Genomic DNA, 23378 nt, shown 5'->3' with positions numbered 1-23378 from the left:
TTTGTAATCATCCGAGAGCCGCCGCCATGGAGCTTGTCAACAGCAAGGGGAACTTTTAAATTGCTTGCCTTTGATGAAAATGAAATTGTTATCCATGGACCATCTCTAGGAAAATAAATCGAGACCCGATTCCTGCTATGCAAACAGATATATACAGTATCTCCCTGATTCAGCTCTTTTTCATCTGCGACGGAGTGACTGTACTTTATTATGATGTCAGAGCTTGAACTTGGGGAGAAGATGCACTTCTAATAATTAAGATGATATCAGGATGGCAAACCCAATCCCTAAGGGAAGGTGAAAGGTTCCTCTGGGGGAGGCTGCAGAATGACTGCAAATTGGGCCACCTATGGGCCACGTGTCAGGCCATGTGTGAGACTCCTCATTGCCAAAGTGTGTGGATGATACCAGGAGGGAGAGTCCCCGATCCCATAAGCCCGCTTTAAAAAAAAAAATAATAATAACATGAAGCAACTCTTGCAGCAGGCAGGTGGTGCCTCATATGTTCCTGGGGCAGAGAATGAGCTTTCTGCCTTTAAAAGTGATTGATTTTTTTAAAGGAACGTGTCAAGAGCACTGGTTTTCAAAATGATTCTACTCACAAGTGTTGGGAAATAATACAAACGGCTAATTGCTTCAGAAACAGCCAGATTATTTAACTTTGGTTTAGACGGACGCTGCGTCGAAGAGCCTGGAACCATCCTGCCTCGCACACTAATGGCTGTCTTGGAGCTGGGGTCAGTCTTGCTTCTGTAGAGATGAAATCTGCACCCCCCCCCCACTTTTATGTTCAGGGCATCAGCTCCTCCCGGCATTCTTAGCCCAAACTTTTGGGTGTTCTAAAGATAGCAGTGTGACATTTCTGTCTCAATAGAGCCCAAATAGTCGGCAAGATATAAAACACCTTAGAAGAAAAAGATATGCTTGCCAATTTTAGCGTCAACGTATTGAGCTACGGAGGTGAGCCGTTGCAAGGCCAGGCTACCGTGGGTACTGGCGGCAGGGATGGAGGGTACCTTCACTTCCGGGGGGTCTAATTTATCGCAGGCAGAGCAGTGTGCCTCTAGCCGCAATTCTATATTTTAATGTCTCGGTCCTCTACAGATTGATTGCAATGAAATGGAACGTGTGGTCATTATATGCCAAGAAGGAAGTCTCGTTGTTGTCTAGTGATATTGAGTCCTCCCACTGGCTGTTCCTCTAATGAGCTAGAGTGGGTGTGCCTGATTTAAAGAAAGCATATGTTTACTTCAGGTATCAGTCTGGTGGAATGAGCCAGAGCCGGAGTCTGGGATCAACACTTACCAACTTACCAATTATGTCTGTTTATTTCATCATTCATTTGTTCAAACAAATATGCCCGTGCATGTAATAAACACAGGCATAGATGTAAGATTCAGCAGATACCCAGTTTGTAAGACATCCATGTACTTCTGTCTCCAGAAAACCTCCCAGGACCCATCAAGTCGAAGGTGAGAAAATACTTTTCTGCAAAGGACCAGATAGTTGAGATTCTCTTGCCCTTTGTGAGCTGCTGTGGTATCTATCACACATCCTATTTTACAGCTTTTCAAAACTGTATGAAATATTCTGACCCCGGGGCCAGAATATGGTCCTGTACCATACTTTGACAACTCCAAAGCTGAGCCAAGTATTACCATGGCCCATGGCCACCAGTACATCACCCAGAAAACACTTCCAGAAAGAGACTCTTTTTGGCAGCCATGGCCGCAGAGCCAGCTGGTGTCCGTCGTCCATTCTCCACGTGCTCGTATTCACCCTCTACTGTTCTGTCCCCCTGGGGAAGTCAAGTCTTTATGTAGAAGCCAGCAAGAATGCACAGCAAGTATTTTGGGTAAGCGTCTGGCAGTTTTGGTGTCCTGAACTAGAAACCTCAAATGGAGAAATAAGTTTCTTAAATTCCCTCTAAGTTTCCAGATTCAGTTTTGGAAGCTTTAGCTCTGGGCTTTGTTAGGCCCCTGTCTGGAGTCCTGTTTGGTCCTCGTGTGATGCAGTGTTAAGCAGATCTAATGCTCCTTTTAACAAGGACTTCAGAAGCGATGGCAAAAAAGGAAAGGGGTATGTGAGGGCGCAGGAAATTAGGTCCAGAAGCAGCCCCTAGATTGGCAGGCTGACCTCAAGAAAGGGCACAGAACGCATCAAAGGGAGACTCGGAGATATACTTCTGCTCTTCCTCAGTTGTCAGTCATCAATTAAATGTGAATTATGCTCATTATGCCCTCTCTAAAACTGCAGCCAAATCCAGCTTCCAATTTTGAATTAATCTAGCTACGTGATGTGGTTAAACAGAAATATCAAATGCTTGCGGGCAATAAGTTTCGAAGATATGGAAAGTTCAGTAGTTTGGGCCATGTCAGTTCTAAATGGCGTGTGATAAAAAAGTGTAGGCATGACCTGGGACAAGAGCCACTGGGCCACCGCAGCCAGGACTTGAGGCCAGTTATTTAACCTCTCAAAACCTCGGGGTCTTCCATCTGCGCATAATGGGGACCTCCCACGTCCTATGACTATTCATGGAAATTTCTTCACAGAATTTGGCAGGTAGTAAGTGCCTAGAAGAAGTCAACTATTATTTATCACAATTACTGATATTATTAATGAATACATGGAGAAATAAATGTTAAAGGAGACTCAGGGAAGGTATGAGTTTGGTGGAAGCATCTGAGATTACACCTCATAGGAAGTTCCGGTTGACCCAGATTTAGGAAACCAGTTCTACACGTCAGATGAAGCTGGAACTATTGACTTCCCCCAGAATACATATTCTACCTCTGGACTCTTCTCTTCGCTTAGGCTGTGAAAAGCTGACTGGAGAAGAATCACTCCCGCTCACATCATAGTACATCAGATCCTACTACCTTACCTACCTCAAATAAACGTTTTACACTCCCAATACCCTATGACATTAACTGCTTTGTTCCTGAACGCTAAGAGCTTATACGGAAAAGAAAAACTGAATCTTAATTCAGGACCACCCCACCCTGCCCCCGGAAGGAGAAAGAGTTCCATGTAGCTCTCCTGAAATTTCCTTTGAAACGCTTCAGTTTCGAATCATCCCTCATCTCCTGACCAAAATGTGACCTACTGGGAGTGCAGAGACGCCACACTTGTCACCTTTAAAAGCAAAGACCTGAGAAGGGTTGTTCCCCCTGGAAAACAAGTGCTGCTGACAAGTCCAGTCACTGATGTAACACGGAGAAAGGGCTGCTTCAGAGGAAGAAACTGGGACGAGGGAGTTTGGCTGGAGCAATGAGACATGCCAGGAGCCTCTGGGTATTAACCAGACTGGCAGTGTGATTCCTGCGAGAGAAGGCAAAGATAGCACCTGCCTGTCTGCCTCTCAGCTCGCCGCATTGCTCCAGCCTTCCCGTGCTCCTACAAGGCTTTCTTGGTGTGGGACGCAAACTCCGCTGAGTGGGGAAACTGAGGCTTTCCAGGGCCCGTTATTTATACGCTCGGCATCACGGACAGCCAGCACCAACTCCCACAACAGAGGAGACTTGGCATAATTCCCCGAAGGCAGGCCGGCGTGTGGGAAACACCACCCTCGGATCGCCCAGGTAGGCAGCTGATGGCTTTTACTATGAAATCTGAAGCAAAGAAAGACCGTGAGGAAAAGAGAGCAATGGATGATGTTTTAGTCGTGTTGTTCTTAAGAGTGTTTGTGGAAAGGTCACAACACCCTAAACACCCAAGGGACAAGGACTTAGCTGGGGAAACTGTGGTGCCCAGGAAGGGAAGAGGGAGAAAGTCACATACAAGCGGGGAGAGTCTCAAGCCTGATAACGTTTTTTTTGGCAGAATATTCTGCCTGCGCTTATCATACCCCTGCTAGAATTCGCCGAGTTTTCTCCGGTCCCTTTTACTGGGACAGGCTCTTGTGAGCCAAGGCCCCTGCGGTGAGGGAGGCAGTGTTATTCTTCTGTCTATCCCTCTCCTTTCTGTGAATCCCCAGCCCCATCATTTAGGAGGCCGCCTGGGCTTGGATGGACTGGACTGATGTGGGTCACAGGTGCAGGGGTCACACCGACAGCCATGCTAATTATGCCACACCTGTTTCCCCAGGTTAAGCTGTTGCTATTGGAAACCATGATCCAACAGGCAGTTGTTGGCCATCAGTTTTGTAATAAACCCTGGACTGGGTCACAGTCCCCCCCCCCTCGCCCCGCAAAATGACAAGGACAGTAAAGAGTGTGGGTGATGGGTAGGAAGACAGCACCCATGCGCAGTTCCGGGAGACTATACAAGGGAAAAGTCCACTCTGGTCCCCCAGGTAGACGGCAGTCAAGACAACATTTCTGTAGGTTCAGAGACTTCAAAAATAAGAAATTGTATGCTGGCTGCTGGCATTCAAAACACAGAACCTAGATCGTCCAGGTCATTTTAGATGTAGACGTGACTCGGTAACCATCTCCTGAACGTTCCTAAATCCACACAGGCAGTGCTGAGCCATGGCATTCAACAGGGCAAGGTCACTCCCTCCGTCTCTCAGCCCATCCCTTCCGTGATCTGCCACTAAACTCCAAGCACCCTTCAGTCTCTTTCTACTAGAACCTTTGTCTTTCCATATCTTCTGTTTTTACCTTTCCTTCCCCCTCTCCCAGAACCCACCACTTCGTCTGTTAGAAAACGCCTAAGACAAGCAGAAGTTTCTCTTCCTGGGTACCAATTTCTGTCCCTTGGAAAACTGCCTTGTGCGCAGTTAGGAAGTGGAGCAGCTTGGGAAGCTTTGTAATTTGTTTCTCGTCCACTAATAATCGTGCTGCGATGAATAATGCAGTGATGCTTCGGCAAGGTTATGGATGGCATGGGGTGTCAGCAGAGGAGCCGACAGGACGGTGGGGCACAGCCATCTCCCCTTAGTGCGTGCGCAGTACTGCTCCTTATCAGCTTGCAATGGAAGTCCAAGCTTCGGCAAACGACATTCAAATGAATTCACAAAAATGATTAGCAATATGCCAGGAAGACTTCTAGGCAGATGCTGATCCCCATTTTCTTTTCTCAGTGCTTTTTTTTTTTTAAGAGGTGATCATTTGTTGTTCAGATTTTTTTAGTTCTAGGATGATTTCAATTCCTCATTTTTTTCAGCAGGTGTCTAAAATTTGTCTCTTTGACACAGTTCTCCCTATAGACTCAAATGATTCTGTCCTCTTCTTAAAACTAGCTCTTAGTGTATAGGAAGAGGCTCAGTGGTACAGGACTTGCCTAACCTGCACATGGTCCTGGGTTCAATCTTCAGTACTTTTCAAAACAAAGAAGGGTTAAGTCATATTCACACTCCATGAAATCTACTTTGCTGATTATAGTTCTGCACTTTATTTGCAGAGGAGCCTAGGACAGCTTCACCCACACAAAAACCTCCTCCGGGCTCCTCTTTACAACCATGTCCCACCACCCAGTCCCAGCCCCTGGCAGGCACGAATCTGTTACTAGAGTGTGTCTTTTTGAGGCTGCCACAGAATGGAATCATACAGTGTGCAGTCTTTTGAAACGAGCTTCTCTCATCTGGCGCAGTGCTGTTGGGGTGTGTCCAAGCAGGCATGTATAACAGTAGTTCATTCCCTTGTAGTTGTATGACTTTCAGACTTGCACAGGTTATGCTATGACTGTTGTGTGTGTGGCACACACCATGTTTCTATATGTTTTCGATAGCTTCCTCCACCAGCTCACACACACATCATCTTCTGACATCAGTCTCCTCGGCAGCTTTAAAGCCCACGGAGTATCGCTACTAATTCTATTTAATCCTTTTGTTTACTGCATGATATTCCACTACATGGAGGATATGACACTTTGCCTGCCTGCTCTCTTGTTGTATAAGACACCTGGTCCTGGATGCCTGGATTGTTTACGTATCTTTATCCCATCTCATCACAGTATAAAAGTGACTTTTTTGTCTGCCCAAAGTAAAATGTCTTCCCAGTGATGATGATGTTCTGCTGCTTTGGGTTAACTCTGTAAGTCATGTAGCTTTCCGCGCCCTCCATTCACTCTTTCCTAAAAAGCATGAGGCCTCTTCCTGCTTTTATGCAATCTTTTTTGGTTCTTCTTGGTGTCATTCCACATGTGTTTCCGTTGTAAAAACACTGGATGGTATATGTGCCTTGTCTGTGAGTCGGTATGAGGCTCAGCATACAAGGTGTTAAATAGAGCAGGCAAACAATCGGAGGCTACAGCCAAGACCTCTTCACCCCTGGTTTCCACCTTGCTCCAGGACTGTAGATGTCTTGCTCCTTCGCGCAGAGTTACCTTGATGGTCGGGTGGCTCCTACAAGTCTCTGGCAAAGACCCTCCCCAGACACTCAGAATCTAGAGCAGGGATTGCTCGCAAGTCTAAGCCTTGTAGAGAAAACGATATATCATACACGTATTCCATGCGCGTAATTGAGGACTCCAGTTCGCCATGCTCTATTATCTAGAATTAAACATAAAAGACGTTGATAAATACCACATTCAGCTGAAAACACAAATGAATCAAAATGTTATAGTTTCTCTCCACAGGTAATAATTAACATTCTTGTGAATTCCTCTATGTGCTGTAGAGCATCCCTTAAAGGGTACGCTGGTAAGAACTGTGTACTTTCAGACTCGTGTGTATGTCGAGCCAGCAGGAAGGAGACATAGTTTAGAAGATAAGATCAGGATGGGGGAGGCTGTGGGTAGTGATATACCGTGTGTGTGTGTGTGTGTGTGTGTGTGTATACAAACATCTTTAAAACAGTATGTGTTTCCATTTCATAAGTGAGGATACAGGGCAAATAAAGATGTGCACGGAAAAGTGAGGCATCTTACTAGTTCATGTCTGCAAGGAGACAAAAGATAGTGTGGCATGTGGCTTACATAGAAGTTCGTCGGCATTGGACGTGTCTTTTTCCCTGCCGTCCTACACACCAGGACTAGGTACCCTGAAAAGCCCTTGCATCCAGGATAGGTGTCTGATAATTGATGCCGCGTGAACATCTGAACAAATGGAGACACAAATGAGGAAAAAAAATGTTTTTTTTTTTTAAAAACAGCATGCTAAGAGCTAATGTCACAGGTTGCTATTCCTGTACAAGGAGTTTAATGGGTAAGAAAGCAAAGGGAATCTTGTGGAGAGAGCTGTCCTTCCTTTGGATTTCTGTCACGGGATACATTTATTTATCAAGTGACTACGTATATAGAATTGTGCTCGGTTCTTTAGAGCGAGAACCCCAAGGGATGAAAATCTCAATATGCCAGGCTTAAGTTGGAAAGGCTGGTAAAGAGTTAACAGGGTAAATGGGAGCAGTGGGCATAATCCAGTCCACCCTGTGGAATGAGTTGTAGTGTTAAACATGGGACAGGGCAGCCACAAAGTTCCTTACATGCATTAGCATAGTCAACGAGATGAGCAACTTTGGGGTCCTCTGTGATGACCTGAGCAGGCTTCTTGAAGGAGGAAAGGTTCCACTCAGGCTGCTCTTTGATATGGAAGTCCTGAGCCACACTCCCCTTTTCTTCCTATCCAGTCCTGTTACTTTGCGGATCAGCAGCTACACAGATGAACCCAGATTCACCCTGCCTCAGTGCATCCGAAGCCAGCCCGCAGCAAAGATATTTTAACCCAAGCGGTTGGTGATAGAGAGCTAACACTTTCCGCCGGCAGGAAGGGCCACAGGAGATGCTGTTAGTCGGTTTGGAAGTGAAACGTGCCATTCCCACTTGGGTACGTGGGAGGCCTCTGCCCTCCTTCCCTCCGTGGGGATTTCTGCTTGTACGGCACTTGTTGTCATGTTTGGGTTACTGCAAGAAGGGAAAAAATTTGCTACAGTTTGCGTGAGCTTGGAGTTGTGTTTTGGCAAAGATACCCACATAGATTTGTTTCTTGAACTTTGAAAGAGTTCGCGTTTTTGAGGTTTGGGGAAAATGACACCATGGAAGTTGCCTCTCGGAAATATTCTCTTTTCTGTTGGAATTTGGATGGCTTTTTGATTCTTTGGCTCTCGCTGCCCCTGTCTATAGTATAGCGCCTAACTAATTGGTCCAGAAACCGTGCATTATGCCTACAGGAGATTCCAGGACCATGGATTCCAGATAGAATAAAATAGTAGCTTTACTTCCATGTTGTTTACTTTCTAGTGCCAAAAGATGCTTTTTATTGATGCTAATGTACATCAGAGATGGAGGAAACAAAGTTAGGGGGACAAGAGGGCTCCTGAGGGTATCTTTCAAGGTGACATCTGAGCTCAGACGTGCAGACTAGGAAAGAGCTACTCAATTATCTGGATCCCCAAGGCTAAGGCTTCAGAAAGTGCAAAAGGCCCGAGGCAGAGGCCACGAGGATCTGGGCCCTTTCTTATTTGTGTCCCTGTTTTCTTGCAGAAAAGGCTTGAAACTAAGTGGAAGAGACAAAGCTAGGCTGGATTCCGTGCAGTCCTTATGCACCGTCAGTTTGGAAATGACTGTGTTCTTCCTGCTTCTTCTGCCTACACATTGTTCTTCCCAATGGTGAAATGGCTCTCCTTTTACCCTTCAGGTCTCAATCAAATATCCTCTGATCAAGAAACCCCTTCCCGGACCACACCGTTAGAGTGTCCAATAGGCAGTGTTAGGAATGGCAATTATTTTTCTCCTCCAAATCTGATTACTTCACGTGAAGGATGACTCCCTCTCCACATTATGGAGTTAAGAATGATCCCATTTGAGGTGATAAATACTAGGCTGTTTCAGGAATGCACGAAGCCCTGAGAAACAAATTGCTAATTCATGACTTAGACCATCTAAATGTGATGAACAGCTCAGGCCATCAGTGAGGCGCTCAGCGGTGGATTGCAATGATAGAGCAACCGTGTGGCTCTGAAGTGAACCAAAGAGAGTGGCAGATCTGGATTCCACCATGGGCTGGTCTCACCAAAGAGGGACTCAAGCTGAGCGGGGCCTAGCCACACGAAAGGAAACCTCCACCTTTCTCTTGCTGGTTTTCATAGCAACATGAGCGCTCCTCAGAGAACTATGCTGCAAGATGGCTTGCTTTCTGATGACTTTCTAGTTAGCACATGTAAGCTGAAAATGTGGAAGAAACCAAACATATTATCATTTTAATATTCCGTTAGATCTGCAGCCACTCACTGTAATTCATTAGTTGAAAATAAAAGAATCTCTTGTTCTTAATAGTGTTATTTGGACTAGAGATATTTAGCCACCAAAGTTGTTTTTTTATTTTTTTTTTAAGCCACAGAAATGATGATCCTTGAGGCACAGGTTCTGAGCCATCAGCATCCTTATTTACTCTGTCGAGAAAGAATGAAATGTTCTAGGCAGAAGTCAACAAATGTGGGTGTTCCCCGCTGTTCGTGCGTGCGTGTGTCTTCTAAGAGCTTTGGGTGTGTTGGTTGTTTTTCTGAATAAGCCCTCCTTGAACGGATCCTTTGACGGAGGAGGAGACAGAGGTTAGGCATCTGAGTCCTGAATACAATCTCCAAGCAAAGCTAGAGCCACCAGTAGTATTCTTCTGTTGTTAAGATTTTTTTAAATAGGTAAGATTTATTTAATAAATTTATTTATAAAAATCTTAATAAATTTATCAACTAAATAAGATTTATTAAGATTTTTGTAAATAAATAAAAATATCACACACTTGAATTGTAAATTTCAGTTCTCTACAATTCAGTGAATTTCTCTGTAGTTTAAGTAGGCATTCCAAACGGAAGCTGCAAAGTTCGACATTAAAGTTTGCACTTTTAGTATTGGATATATTTTATTTATTTATCCACCATGAAAATAAAAGGTCCACATCAGAACTAGAGAAAAATAATTTGTTTTTTAGCCTCTTTGGTAACTCGTGCCCATTCTCTGCATTCAGTCCTTCCTCGTACACTTATATTTATCCCTCTCGCTCTGTTTTCTCCATTTTATACCGGACCCAGGGTGTATTTATTTACAGAGATACATATATTATTGGCTAGATTGCAGGTATGAGAGAGAACTTGCAGTTTATTTCTTTCTGAGATCATGTGACCTTGCGCAATACCTTCAAAGTCCATCCATTTTCCTGCAAACTTTTAACCTAATTTTTCCTTAGAGATGAGCAGCGGCCCAATATCCATCCATCTGCTGATGGGCAATTAGGTTTATTTCAAGTCTCTGATACGGTGGATAAAGCAGCAATAAATACAGAGGGAAAACAACTGTGTGGCTGAATATTTTCCCACAAGGGTCACATTAATTCGCACCCCCACCAACAGTGAATACGGGTTCCTTTCTCTCCTCACCCCTCTAATATCTGCTGTCAGGTGTGTTGATGAGAGCCATCCTGGCTGGGCTATGGTGATGGCTCAAAGTCGTTTCAATTTGTATTTCCGTGCATCATGGAAATGAAAATTGAGTTGAACACTTTTCTAAAATAGTTGTTGGTCATATGTGTATTTCCTTCCTTCCTTCCTTCCTTCCTTCCTTCCTTCCTTCCTTCCTTTCTTTCCTTTTTTTTTTTTATGAAAGATACCTATTCAACTCATTGGCCTATTTGTTGTTTGTCAGTTTTATTCCCTTCATATTTAGCGTATGAGAATCTTTGTAAATTTTGGATATTAGCCCGTTGTCTACTGTGTAGCTGGTGGAGATTCCCTGTCCCCCTGTGGGCTGTGTTTGCTAGTCATTTCCTCTGCTGGATGGGAACTTTCTTCATATGACCCCACCTGTCGGTACTGAGCATTCGTTCCCGTGCCTTCGGTGATCTGTTTCAAAGTGATCACATACCCCAATATCTTGAAGGATATCCCTTGTAATTGTTTCTGAAGGTTTCCGTGTTTGGGGGTTTAAATTAAGGTCTCTGAACTTAAAAAGTGAACTGAAAAACTGAACTTAAAAACTTAAAAACTGAAGGAACTAGGGACTAGAACCCTGCAGTTGAGCCTCTGGTCATAAGGGCAATAGCTCATCTTCCTACAACAAAAGGAAAGGCTTCACAACAAGTAGGCCTCCCATTTGGTGCAGTTTTCTTCTCCGGCTGTGAATATGCCAGGCACTTGGGCTGGGGTAGGCTTTCTTACATTCTCTGATCAGCTGCTGGGTGCTTCCGCTCGAGGTCCATAAGAAGGGCCATGAGCACCAGAGGAGCCCTGAGCCACTTTAATTGGAAGATGTAAACAACTCCAAGACAGCTTTGAAAAAAACCAATAATCAGTCAATCATGAGCAAACCCCAAAGGGCACTCTCTAACAGTGTTTGAGCCACGGGGTCCCCGGCAATGGATGATGCTTCAGATAGCGCAGAAAGCACTCGGTTGTTTGTGTGGGGTAAACTCTTGCGCTGACTCTGAGTGTGTGCTTGTGTGCGTGTGTGTGTCTGTTCTGAAGATAGAAAAAGTGTTTCTAAAATGTCTCCATCACTAGTCCTATACCTCCCGTTACATCAGCTGTCCCTTGACAAGAAAAGAGACGCCGTCCATGGGCTGACATTCAGCTGACTTCTGTTTATATAGTATGGAGCAACTTTTGTTCTCTTGCCCTATAAGGCATGTACCAGGAGAGATTTGGGGAAAAGGTCACCCAGATAGTAAATAATTCTGCTGAGCTTTGAAGTGAAAATGCTCCAGGATCCTTTATCCCCTATCCTTGCCATTTAACTGGGGTGCTTCACTCTTGCTGCCCCTGAATGGTAGAGATTAGAGCCTGTTCCCACCCGTGTTCACCAGCTGCTCCGGTTATAGTCACTGTTGTGTTTTCTCTTTATTTTGGTCCTCTTACTGTATTCATGGAACAAATGTGGTGGGGGATAGGAAAGAAGAGGAAGGAAGGGAAGGAATATGAGAGGGAGGGAGGGAGGGAGGAAAGGAGGGAGGGAAGGAGGGGAAGAAATCTACTCCAAGGAAAATATAATCAAACACTTTAGCTTAATGGAAAAAAATGCTACTCTGAGGCTACAAACACACACACACACACACCTTAAAAATAGTTGGGCCTTTGGAAAATATTATGTTTCGTAGGTAGGGAAATATCCAAATTATTCCCAGTTTATTTTCCAATAAGACCTCGAAAAGCTATTGAAAGAGCTAGGACGAGAGGAGTTTACATTTTCGATGCAATTCTCTGCCTAGGAGAGTGATAATGCGGGTCAAATAACAGGGAGAGTATTTTCTGCTGCGGCGCAACAATCAACACAACGTTTGGGTGTATTAATAATTTCACTCCTAAACTTCTCGACAGGGAGCTCGTGGGTCTTAATAGTATTGTCAAGATCCTTAGGGCAATTGAAAAGCCCAAAATCATTACTTTCTACTGATAGACTTTTCTTTCCCAGAGGAGCTCCAAATACCTAGGGTAATGTAGATTTATGGAAATGCTCACATACACTCTGCTTAGATGGAACTTAGCAATAAAATAGCATCTTTAGAAAGGTTCTTCTCGAGTATTTCTAGTGTCTGTGTGTTTGTGTGTGTCTCTCTCTGTCTGTCTCTGTATGTGTGTGTCTGTGGGTCTGAACGTCTTTATGTCCGTGTGTCCGTACAAGTGAGTGTATGGTTTGGTATCCAGTGAAGCTGACTTTATCTTCCTGATGAGTTGAGCCAAGTAAACATTGAGTATGGAACATGTTAAAAATGATTGGGCAGCTGGGACTCAAGTCCCTTTAGACCTGTCTATGTGAGAACTTCACCTTTTTGGGCAGGTTGACCCCAGAACCATTAGGACTCCCTATCACGTAACGCATGACAGCTGTTGACAGGGCACCCAAGCCAAGTTTCTCCTTCCCCTGTCTTCCACAAGTTCCTGCCTGTACCCAACTGGGCTTGGACTGGGCAGCAATGGTCCTCTTCTTTCAACATGCCCATGTCTATCCATTAGAACAAACCACAGGCTTCTTCTTAAACCCTCACCATCCCTTTGACTTTCCAGGGGCCAGGACAGGCTCTATCCGAAAAGTATTAACAGTATCAAGGGCCCTGCCACAAAGCATCCCAAGGAACCTGCTTTAGAGGAGGCCATTTCATCTCTTAGGGGAAAGTTACTGTGGGTTGTGAAAGTTGTATCCATCTGAGATCTAATTTTGATGGACTCCAACGGCGCTCTGCCACAAATAAGATACCAGACATCATGGTTTACAAACCAGAGGGAATCTTCATTCTCATGTAAAGTCTGGTAAAAGCAAATTTATAGGACCAAAAAAAAAAAAAAAAAAAAAAAAAGATTTGATTTTTCCAGAGACTCCCTGAGGGGAAAAGGGATGGAAGAGAGCAAGAGGGAGGGAAGGATTGCTAAGGGGTGTTCTGAAATTAGACACCAGAGTTGTTACACATCTCAGTAAATGTACTGAAAAAAATACAGACATTTAAAAGAAGTCTCTATTAGTATAGCTTAGTTAGGGTATTTGGAAGCAAAGCAGTGACCAGGCAGAACAAGGAACAAACATCCCAAAACAAGGCCAGAGGGGTTCAAGGTCACCTTTTCCCCTATCCTGCTACCTCTCTGTTACAGGACCTCCCTGGAAATAGCTACAAGAAAAATTAAAGAAAGTCTTACCACTGAGTCCAGCAGTCAATGCTGAGAGATCCCTGATCCCCCTCCAATGACGCCCTCCAAATATAACTCCCTAGGGACTCTGTTGTCCATTCCCCACTTCAACCAGCACTAACTCTATCAGACACTGTGTCCCCCTACTGGGCATTTAAAACAGGAGAGACAGACCCGGTTCCTGGAGTAGTTCATGTAGCAGGCTGGGACACGGGAGAGCCCCAAGAGAATATAGAGCCATGCACTGGGGTTTCTAACCAAGATGTATTCAGTGTGAAAAGCCACCTCCCAGAATCAGCATAGGTATGTCACAGTTCATGACATATTATGGGGGGAGACTTACGTCACTGAACCAACCGGCCCCTCAGTTGCCTTAGCCTTAAAGTAGAGATCAGTGCCCACTTTCAGACAGTTGTGTTGAGATGGACTGTGTAAGAATCTCAGCACATAAGCCACACTTATTGAACATGTGCATTCCCTCCTTCTTAGAGACTGCAGTTGGCCCTCCAACCTTACTCACTCATGAGTAATGGGAGCACAGATGAAGCTTTGCTTTCTAAGCCTGCAGATGATAGCTTCTCACGGCAGCAACTCCCATGCTTCTGCTGCATGATGTTGATCTGCTGACACAGAGCACAAACGCACTCATCATGGTTTTTACATATATTTCAGGTAATCATTTCCTATACATGTGCACAGCCCCTGCCTTCCCTGGTCCTCTGCTCAGGCTGAGGGAGCCCTTCCAGCAAGGTTATCACCCTTCATGTGGAACAGTGTGTCCCCCATGCAGAGAGGCACTAACCAAAGTTGGTACTGCGAGCCTGAAAAGCTTACTCCGTTCTTCCTCCCGCCCCCTCCTCCCTCCGAAGAGCTGTGGCCCCAGCTTGCAGCACCAGTGTACAGATTCACATAGTAATACTGATATTTTGCCTGCCCTGGAAAGGCAGGAGGACCACACACATGGGTCTGGAATAAAAAATACACGTCCATTCTTAAGGGGTAAATCATTCAGCAAATGCTAACACGAGGAAGGAGGGGGCAAGCTCAGCACCCCAACTACCCTATATTTAGAGACAAATCAGGAAATCTCTTGGCAAACACAGGAGGAGGCTGGGTTTGGATGATCCCTCCATCCATCTGTCCCTAGGGGGTTGGCCGAGTGCCGTGGGTCAGAACAGGGCAGGACGAGCCAGGACAGAGCTTGCCCTTGGTCCTGCCTCTGTAGACCTAATTGCTGCTCATCACTCAGGCCAGGAATGGAGCCCAGAGCGGGAGGACTGGGGGGGGGGGTTGGAGAGAGCATAAAAGGAGTGTGCTCTGCAACTTGGTGGTTCTGTCCTATTTCTCCTGATACAAGCTGCAGGGAGACACAGTGCAGAAGGTGGGGGAGGGAGGTTCTCTCCAAAGTCTCACAGATTTGACTGCCATTTAGGCGTGTATGCACACAAGCTGAGTCAAGCTAGATGTTCCTTCTGTATGGCTAGGTACACAGCAGAAGAGCTGGGGTCTAATCCCTTGCCTTGTGAACGTGCTCCGGCCTTATGGCCCATTGTGCATGCCTGGGAGAGGAAGAAAACCTGGAATCAGATGCCTTCTGTGACGCTTACTAAGCTGTGTGACTGTGGGTATATGGCTTAGCTGCTCTGAGCTTCCCTCGCTGTATCTGTAGCATGGCGATGATGTGTTATATACCCTACAACAGTGAGCACAACGTCATACAATGGAATCATGTGTGTCTAGCATCTGGCTCAGCACCAACACAAGGGGGCCTAAATTCACAGCAATCTCAATCAATGTGATCATTTTGTTGTCAGTAGCAACACTTGTTTTGAATATGGAAATGAATCGTTCCAAGTCCCAAGTCAGAGCTACAGTCTTGGGACTGTCTGTCACAGCCAGGGGCCATGCCACACTCACAGGCTGCTCATTTACCGGCTGTATTTAAAGTCACCAGGGCCTGGGGCTTAGGAGTTTTGCCTCTGTGAATTCACTAGGTACCTCCCCCTAAGATCTGCCAGCCCAAAGAGCCAGGCAATGAGGCCAGAGTCCCAGGAAGTGCTCTTAATTTTCCAGAGAGCCTAAGTTTCTGTGGTTTCTGCTGCCATTGTCAGTATCACTGGTTATATGAAATCTATCACATGTATTTATCATAATATGTATTAGTAGCTTGCTAATGCCAAGAATGGGATTACGTTACTTGTTTTATTGCATGTATTGGGGTGGGGGTTGCCAGAGGACAGCTTTCAGAAATCAATTCTCTCCTTCAACGATGTGGATCCTAGGGCTTGAATTCAGGTCATCCCGGTTGGTTGCTGAACCATCTTGCTGGTCCAAGGCTCCAATTGACAGTATCTCATATAATTTTCTTAATGGTCATATAAGAAAGGGAAGCTCATGATGCCCATTCTACAGATAAAAACACAGACTTGGAAATGCAGAATGTAGCTTTTCAGGGGCTAGCCATGTATCTAGCACATGAACAAGTAGACTCAAGGCCCACGGCCAGCACAATTGTCTTCCAGTTCAGTCCACTCTCCTTTCTTAGTCCTAACCGTAGGCTTTGAAATCTTCACCCTCATTTCCCTGGCTCTCATACAGGGTCAAAACAAACAGTGTCCCGTGCCAATTTGCATCCACCAAACACTCCAAAGTCTGCCAAGATCGTCCCTACTTCTAGCATCTTCAAGTTGTTGTCAGGATTCAGCATGCTCAGAAGAGGTGGATGTGTACAAGGCAGAGAGTTCTTAGTTAATTTATCATGCCAGGGTCTGAGGGGGATGCAACACTTAAGACAAACCGTGGGCATGTCAGCACCAGAATGAGCGATCTATCAGCACTTAGACAGGCCTCTACTTCCCTTTTTTTTTTTTTTCTTGCATGCACTTTATCATCCTTTTTAATCACCAAGAAAAATTGGTACTTACTATAAGGCAAGACAAGGCTGTCTTCATTGGTCCCTGCCCTCCCACACCTCCGTACCCTCTCCCCGGGCAAGAAACGTCCCAGCCTGACTCCCTCAACTGTTTATATAAGCAGAGTACAGTAACAATAGCCAATCAGTAACCATTTACTTCCTTAGTTTACCTAGCCTTAAAAAAATTCTTCCTTAATGTTATCTGAAGTGTGGGTTGCTGCTTGCCTCCACATGTGTTTGGGCAGCTTTGCCAAAGTCAACAAATGAGGGAACAGATGTTCCAAGACCTCAGTCGGTAGAGACAGCCTGGAACTACCAGGACTCAGAGAAGGCCTGCTTTCTTCTTCATCAGTCAACCCAGAAGCATCTAGGGCAAAGCAAAGAGCTGCTGTGTGTGTCACAATCCACCAACGTCAAGTGTCCCATGAAAAGTCTAAACTGCAGCAGCCCGGGCTATGCTGCCACAGAGCAGACAGCGATAGTGTTTACACATACGGGAAGCATCGTTCCTGAAAACCCACTTAGTTTTCCTAGGCCATTCAACTTCTTTAGGTCTTGATAAGGATCCACTTCAACAGTTCCTTTTTCCAATGGTGAATGGTCATGCAGAACCTAAAAATAACTTCTGGTTCTCATTGTTCATGATGATAATGATGGTGGTGATACATCTACTTTTGAGACAGAGTCTTTCTATGTAGCCCAGGCTGGGCCTTCCAGGGTCTCAGTCTAAGCTCATCAGGTGCCTTGTAACTCATCAGCAGAAAGCTTCAGTAACACTTGCCTTTTGCCCACGAGGGGCACACTCAGCAGGCCATCACTCTATAAGCACTCACCAGATACAGTTATTTATATTTAAATTATGTTATTGTGTAATCTTGCACCCGTGTTCTAGATAAGGCATCAATAATATGTACAACCAGCTAACCCAAAAAAAATGTAACCTAAGAGTGGACGTCATGGTTCTAGAAGGCTGGTTTCCTCCTTTGTGTTTCATCCTAGAGCAGAGCTGCCCATCACTTTAGAGAAGGGCTTCTTCTGTGCTTGAGTATTCTGGAGAGCAGGAAAGCATGCTGACAGTCATTGTTTGAATCTTAGCAAATGGAAAAGCTTCCCAGGCAGCAAATCCCAGAATGTCCATGATGAACACTGGTGACTACAGAAGATGCCTTGGAGACATCAGAGGGACATTTGCCACAGCGATCATAAGGTGCCCGGGTCAAAGTGAGAGTCACCAAAACAACAGAATGAAGAATCAGAAACAAGGGACAGTAAAGGTCACTGCTGTATTAGATGATCGCTAGGGTTGATGGCGCACTAGAGAAACCGCTAACAGCATGCACCTCTAACCTGTTGTTGCAACAGAAGACACGCTCATTTCGATTCTGAGTTTTGTTTCAGAAGTCTAGTGTACTACAACACAATTGAATTTTCGTAATATTCACATTGTCGGTCACTGACCTAAAATCATTGACCAGCAGAGCTGAAGTCTGGATTGCTTGAAATATGTGTTCCTTCTCAGCTTCAGTTTCTCTTACCCATCATCTTGCGACCCAGAAAGAACCAAAGTGTTCTCTACGCATGAGTTTGTAGCTTGACAGGCCACCAGGTAGCACGTTCAATGCCTTTGTCCTTTCCCACATCCACAGTGATCTTAGTGGGTCATCATTGCTGCGTTCCACCCTTTGGCACATGAGTAAAACTGAGAATTTGAGGATTAAAAGGGAGTAGCATACTCCGCTTTCTGCAACTAGAAAGCAGTAGGCTCAACCCTCAAATCTAATTCTCCAGATTGTTCTCCCTTGCCCTCCAACTCAATGCCCATCCCACCCATTGTCTCATCACTCTGTGTTCCCTGGTAGTAGCATAACCGCTCTGTGCATTATTATTATTTTTTGATGATATGCACCTAGCTGAAAATATGGCCACTGATAGATAGATACATGAGCAACTCCAGTCAACATCGTGAAAGTGAGCACCAGTAGCAAGAATTTTTCATCAGGGAGGTGCCAGATAATTTTTGTTTTCATTCTTATCAGTAATCTCCTTGCAGTGAACTAACATATTGCTTCACAGGAGGGTAAAGCGAATGAAGAACTGAGTGTTCTTTCAGCTTTCCCTACTCTTATTTCTCTGTTTTTTTTTTTTTTTTTCCAGAAAGTTCGAAGCCTTCCTTTCAGGTAAACAGAATAGACTCTTGACCTCTCTTCCAATTAATATGGATGCTCATTGCCTAGTGTCTTTGGATCATACCATGTAGCAGCCAAACTCATTCTCCCCTTGCCCCAGACATCACCCCCTGGAGACCTCACACACACACACACAGCCACAGCCACAGGAATTCCACCCACTCTTAACACAGATGGACAGTGAAGCAAAGGCCACACAGCTAGAAGAGGCAAGCTCTGCTGGGGTGAGCAGACAGGAAGCAGGACGGGCTGGGAACTCTTTCAGGGAATTACATTCCTCACTTGGCCTCTTTGTACTCAGAGAGAGTGTGTGGTCCAGGGCGCTGGGGGTGGGAGCCGGGGGCAGAGGAAGACAGAAAGTTAGGGCTCAGAGCAGGGAGAGTGGATTCTCACCTGTGCACCTCATCTTCCCCAGGCAAGTCTCTTAATTGCCTAAGTAATGGGGAATAATGACGCCACTTGGATGGGAGTTGAGAGGGGAGGGAGAAAGGCATGAGAATTCATTAACCCTGTGTGAGGGGCTGGAGAGTGTTTCTGAGAGACCATTATTACATCATTTTGCCCCTTTCCCACCTCTCCCCACTAATAGGAGACAGATAAATGCTAAATAGCGACGTAATAATACATTACTAGTCAGACAACAATGCCAGCATATGTAATAGCCTGCTACAGCTATGAAACTCCACCAAAGATGTATTTAAAGTGTCACCGCTGCCTGATGTAAAACGTGAATTACAGGTTCATTTAGAGGACACGATTTAAAATCTATACAACCGTACCTTGGCATTTCCCACTGGGTTTTAGCTTTAGTTGTCTCTTTTTTTTTTTTTTCTTGAACATTAGGAAAAAAAATTCCCAAGTAATTTCAACCCAGAGATACTAACTTCAAGGAGCAGTTTTCTTCTGTCCTTCCCTTTTCTGTTTCCGTCGGTGCCGGTGGCTCCAAACCTAGTATCTTTCCTGACATGTTGTCTTTCCCACGGAATGCTTCACAGGAACCCCAGAGTGTAGATTACACCTTTTGGAGATGTAGCCTGGCCACATAAAAAGACAAGTAGTTGAAATTTGTGTCAAATTGCTTGTTTAAAAGACTTGAGCCAACTTCTTAGAGCCAGGACGGCAGGGGCTGGGGATTTTCAAAGTTGGCAGGGGCCAAAATGACAAGGCTCAGCAGTCACCTGGTGAGCTGCCAACATTGACTGGAGGCTTCAAAAAAAAAAATAGACTTTCTCAAGTACATGAATTAAAAGTCATGTTTCAGCATCTATTAAAAGGAAATTATAGGCTTACATCGCAAGAGTAAACCACTTTTGCTTTGGTTACGTTTAAAATACCGCATTGTGCCCTCGGTGGCTACAAAAACCCTGGACAGGGTTATCCTGAGTAAAGGTATTTACACAGGGACCTTTCCAGTGACAGAGATCTCATGTGAGCATTTTCCCTGCAAGGAGAGGGGATTTCAGTATTTGTAAGATGGGATGTGATTTGAAGCCAGGATCATGATTTCAAAACATCTCCCTTAACCCTCTGCAGACTCTGTCCTGGGGTCATTTCATAGTGGAAAGGAGCTCTCAACCTAATAGAGAGAGCTGGCAGACTCTCAAAAAAAAAAAAAAAAAAAAGGAAGGAAGGAAGAAAAAGAAAACATATACAGGCACGTATATGTTTTTATACCTATTCGTGTATTTACCTATTTGGCTTCTTAAAAACCCAGGAAACTTCATCCAAAAGTACAGCTCTTCAGGGTCCCCTACTCATTTAAGAGACATGTTTGCCTTAAGCCACAGCAACACTGACCTGGAGTCTCTGAAGAACACTTCCAACTACTCCAGTTCAATCCTATCCACTTTCCTACCTAGTCACTATCACGATTTCAATGCAAAGTTACTCCCCACCGTGTGTGTGTGTGTGTGTGTGTGTGTGTGTGTGTGTGTGTGTGTGTGTTCCATACCTCTGGTATCACTTCTCCCCATCCACCTTGTTTGAGACAGTGTCTTTTGATGGTCAATGCTATATATGCTAGGCTCGCTGCCCCGAGACTTTCCGGTAATTCCCTTTCCACTGCCTCCCATCTCACGGTAGAAAGTCTCTGGTTGGAGATGGACACTATTGTGTCTGGCTTTACATGTGTTCTGGGAATCCAAATCTAGATCCTTATGCTTACACAGCAAGCACTTCACCCACTGAGCCAGCTCCCTGGCCCCGTAACTGTGTCTGATTGACACACAACAATTGTACGAAGTGATGTTTCAATACACTGTGTGGTGATCAAATCCAGGCAGTTAGCATCCCTGCCGCCTGAAACATTGTATTTCTCTTCAATGAAACATTCAAGAGACCATCCTGTAGAGGTAAATACACTTTATTGTTGATTATAACGACTCTACTATTGTAGCAGAACCCCAAAGCTTGGTCTTCCTATGTAACTCTCTGTGCCCTCCCTCCTGTGCAGTCTCTTGCAACCATTATTGTATCTTCCATTTCTACATGAATAGCTGGATTGGTTTCGTTTTTGTTTCAGAGAACCTAGGCCTTTAAGTTTTTACCAAGAAAGGGAATAAAAACTTGTCACAAACCAAACCAGCCTTGAGAATATTGTCGCTTCCGTTGTAATTATCAGATAATTCCAGGGACCATCCTTCCCTTATCCAGTTGGTTTTTCTAGCCTCGACCCTCTGTGCTCTCTAATTGATGCATATCAATAAATACAAATCAAAGCACCGTATTTGTTTGTGACTGATAAGCCTGGGGTGTTCTCGGAAGCCCCACCTGTAACCTCTGGTTTGTGGTTTGCAGTCACTAGGGACATGTGGCCTTTGGCTGTAAACCCCACCACACAGGTGCAGAGTTCCTGAGACTGGAGTCTGCAGGTTCTGATGGCTGTTTCTCCTTCCTCTCTTCCAGGCCCTCCGAACCACCACAGCCAGTCAACTCTGAGGCCCCCTCTGCCACCCCCTCACAATCACACGCTGTCCCATCACCACTCGTCGGCCAACTCCCTCAACAGGAACTCACTGACTAATCGGCGGAGCCAAATCCACGCCCCAGCTCCAGCACCCAATGACCTGGCCACCACACCAGAGTCCGTTCAGCTTCAGGACAGCTGGGTACTGAATAGTAACGTGCCGCTGGAGACTCGGTAAGTTCCTTCCCCCTACTCTAAGTCACCTGAGTCACCTGGCCCTGGGTGGCTCTTAGCTCTTGTTAAAGAGACATTGTCAGCGTAAGGAGACAAGTGTAATGCCTCCTTGTCCCTTGGTAATTTGACCCTGGACAGTAAGTTGATCAGTATTTCTTTGTTCACATGTGTCCCTTTTAATGCTTGTTTACTTTCTTATACAGCTTTTGTGTACCCAACTAATAGAATTAGCATAACATAGTTTTACTCAAAGGCTCATGGGAAACGTGCTTATAAGAGTATATTGACTGAATGCGGCTGATAAATTATGCATTTGGCCTTTCTTGAAGTAATAAATGAAGACTCATTTGAAATTAAGTGTTTGGGGAGACCTTGAAAACAATCCCCGATTCCAGACTGACAGAAGTCTAATTTTAATTTATATTTCATCCAACCTGCTGGCCCAGTTTACTCCCTCCTGTGCACACTAACAGCTTGATGGCTCTGGGGCAAACAGGGATGTGGAAAAAAACAAACAGCAAAGTGGGGAGGTACTTGTATTGGGAAGGGAGAATCCAGAAATTATCCCCAGGTCTGGCTCGGTTTTGTTTTTCTCTGCTTCGGTCCCTTACCTGCTTTCCCTTCTGGTCTTCTGAAAACCCTGCATTCCTCAGTAGACTTAAAGAAGATCCTGGGGACACAGTGTGGTAGACAAGACAACAGACAGGGAAAGCCATGAGAAGATTGGGTCTGTGATACCCAGAGCCTTGTGGCTCTATCCCCAGACACCTTGTTGGTTTATGCACTCCAGTTGTTTGCTTCCCCAAAAGATCCACCAACATGCCCATTTGTATGAGCTCTACAGGACATTCTCAAGCCAGTTTTAAACTTTAATAATTTAGGTTTGAAGAAGACAAATAATCCACAGTGTTTCTGGTTGTGGCTGGTGGATTTTCTGCACACAGCTGGAAGCAATTGAGACAGCGGTAACATCTGGAGTTGTTGCTCATCTAGGGTGTCTCTCAAGTTTAAAGAACAAGATCTTGAGCACTCGTAGGTGGGGCACCCTGGCTCCTGGGCCCACACCACACTTCCGTTTCATTCTCTGGCAAGTAACTCATGGTTTTCATCTATGTCTTCAGCCCTAATCTTTAAAGCATAAAAGATGTCGAGGCGTAAGAGTGCTATCCATGGATTATACAGAATACAGAGTTATTAGCATCTGCACTAATGCAACAATCCTAAGAGCTACGGCAGAGGCTACTGGTCAACCAAGCTAGATGAAATTTTTCTGTTTTTGTCTCCTGGTGTTTATGAGCCACTCTGGAGTTTGTGATCAGCCTCTTTTTATGTTACAAGATAACTATATACGAGAAATAGTTTCTGGGTAGAAAGAGATAAGAGAGAACAGGGGAGAAAGATGTGCGACTGCCTGATTGCCCTTGGTATTAAGCTTTTATTGTGCATTTCCTGTGTACTCGAATATGTATTTTTCTATGCGCATTAATACATTCCAACTTTATCTTAGTGGAGTCAGAAAGCCATCCAACAAGGCCTAAAGGGATGATTATTATTTCTTCTTCAGAGATGCAGAATCTAGATGTAAAGGAACCTTCCTGAAGTAGATCTGATTTCCCAGTGGCAATAAGTTGTGAGGGAATCTGGTAGCACCC

At 44.9% G+C, this 23378-nt stretch overlaps 1 protein-coding gene across 11 annotated transcripts in view; it reads left to right on the top strand.

Annotated features, from left to right (window-relative positions):
- Tenm2 (teneurin transmembrane protein 2) overlaps nucleotides 1-23378 on the top strand; it is a 1249953-nt gene that overhangs the window by 940163 nt on the left and 286412 nt on the right. For all 11 annotated transcript variants that reach the window (XM_057774197.1, XM_057774202.1, XM_057774201.1 and 8 more), the window contains one exon: nucleotides 21492-21726. In XM_057774197.1, coding sequence (XP_057630180.1) covers nucleotides 21492-21726 — 235 coding nt within the window. The remainder of the gene's footprint in view (nucleotides 1-21491; nucleotides 21727-23378) is intronic.

The sequence above is a fragment of the Chionomys nivalis genome, chromosome 7 (assembly GCF_950005125.1).
Source record: "Chionomys nivalis chromosome 7, mChiNiv1.1, whole genome shotgun sequence".
NCBI lineage: Eukaryota > Metazoa > Chordata > Mammalia > Rodentia > Cricetidae > Chionomys > Chionomys nivalis.
Note: the sequence above shows the minus strand (reverse complement) of the source record. Positions and strands in the feature narration are given on the sequence as shown.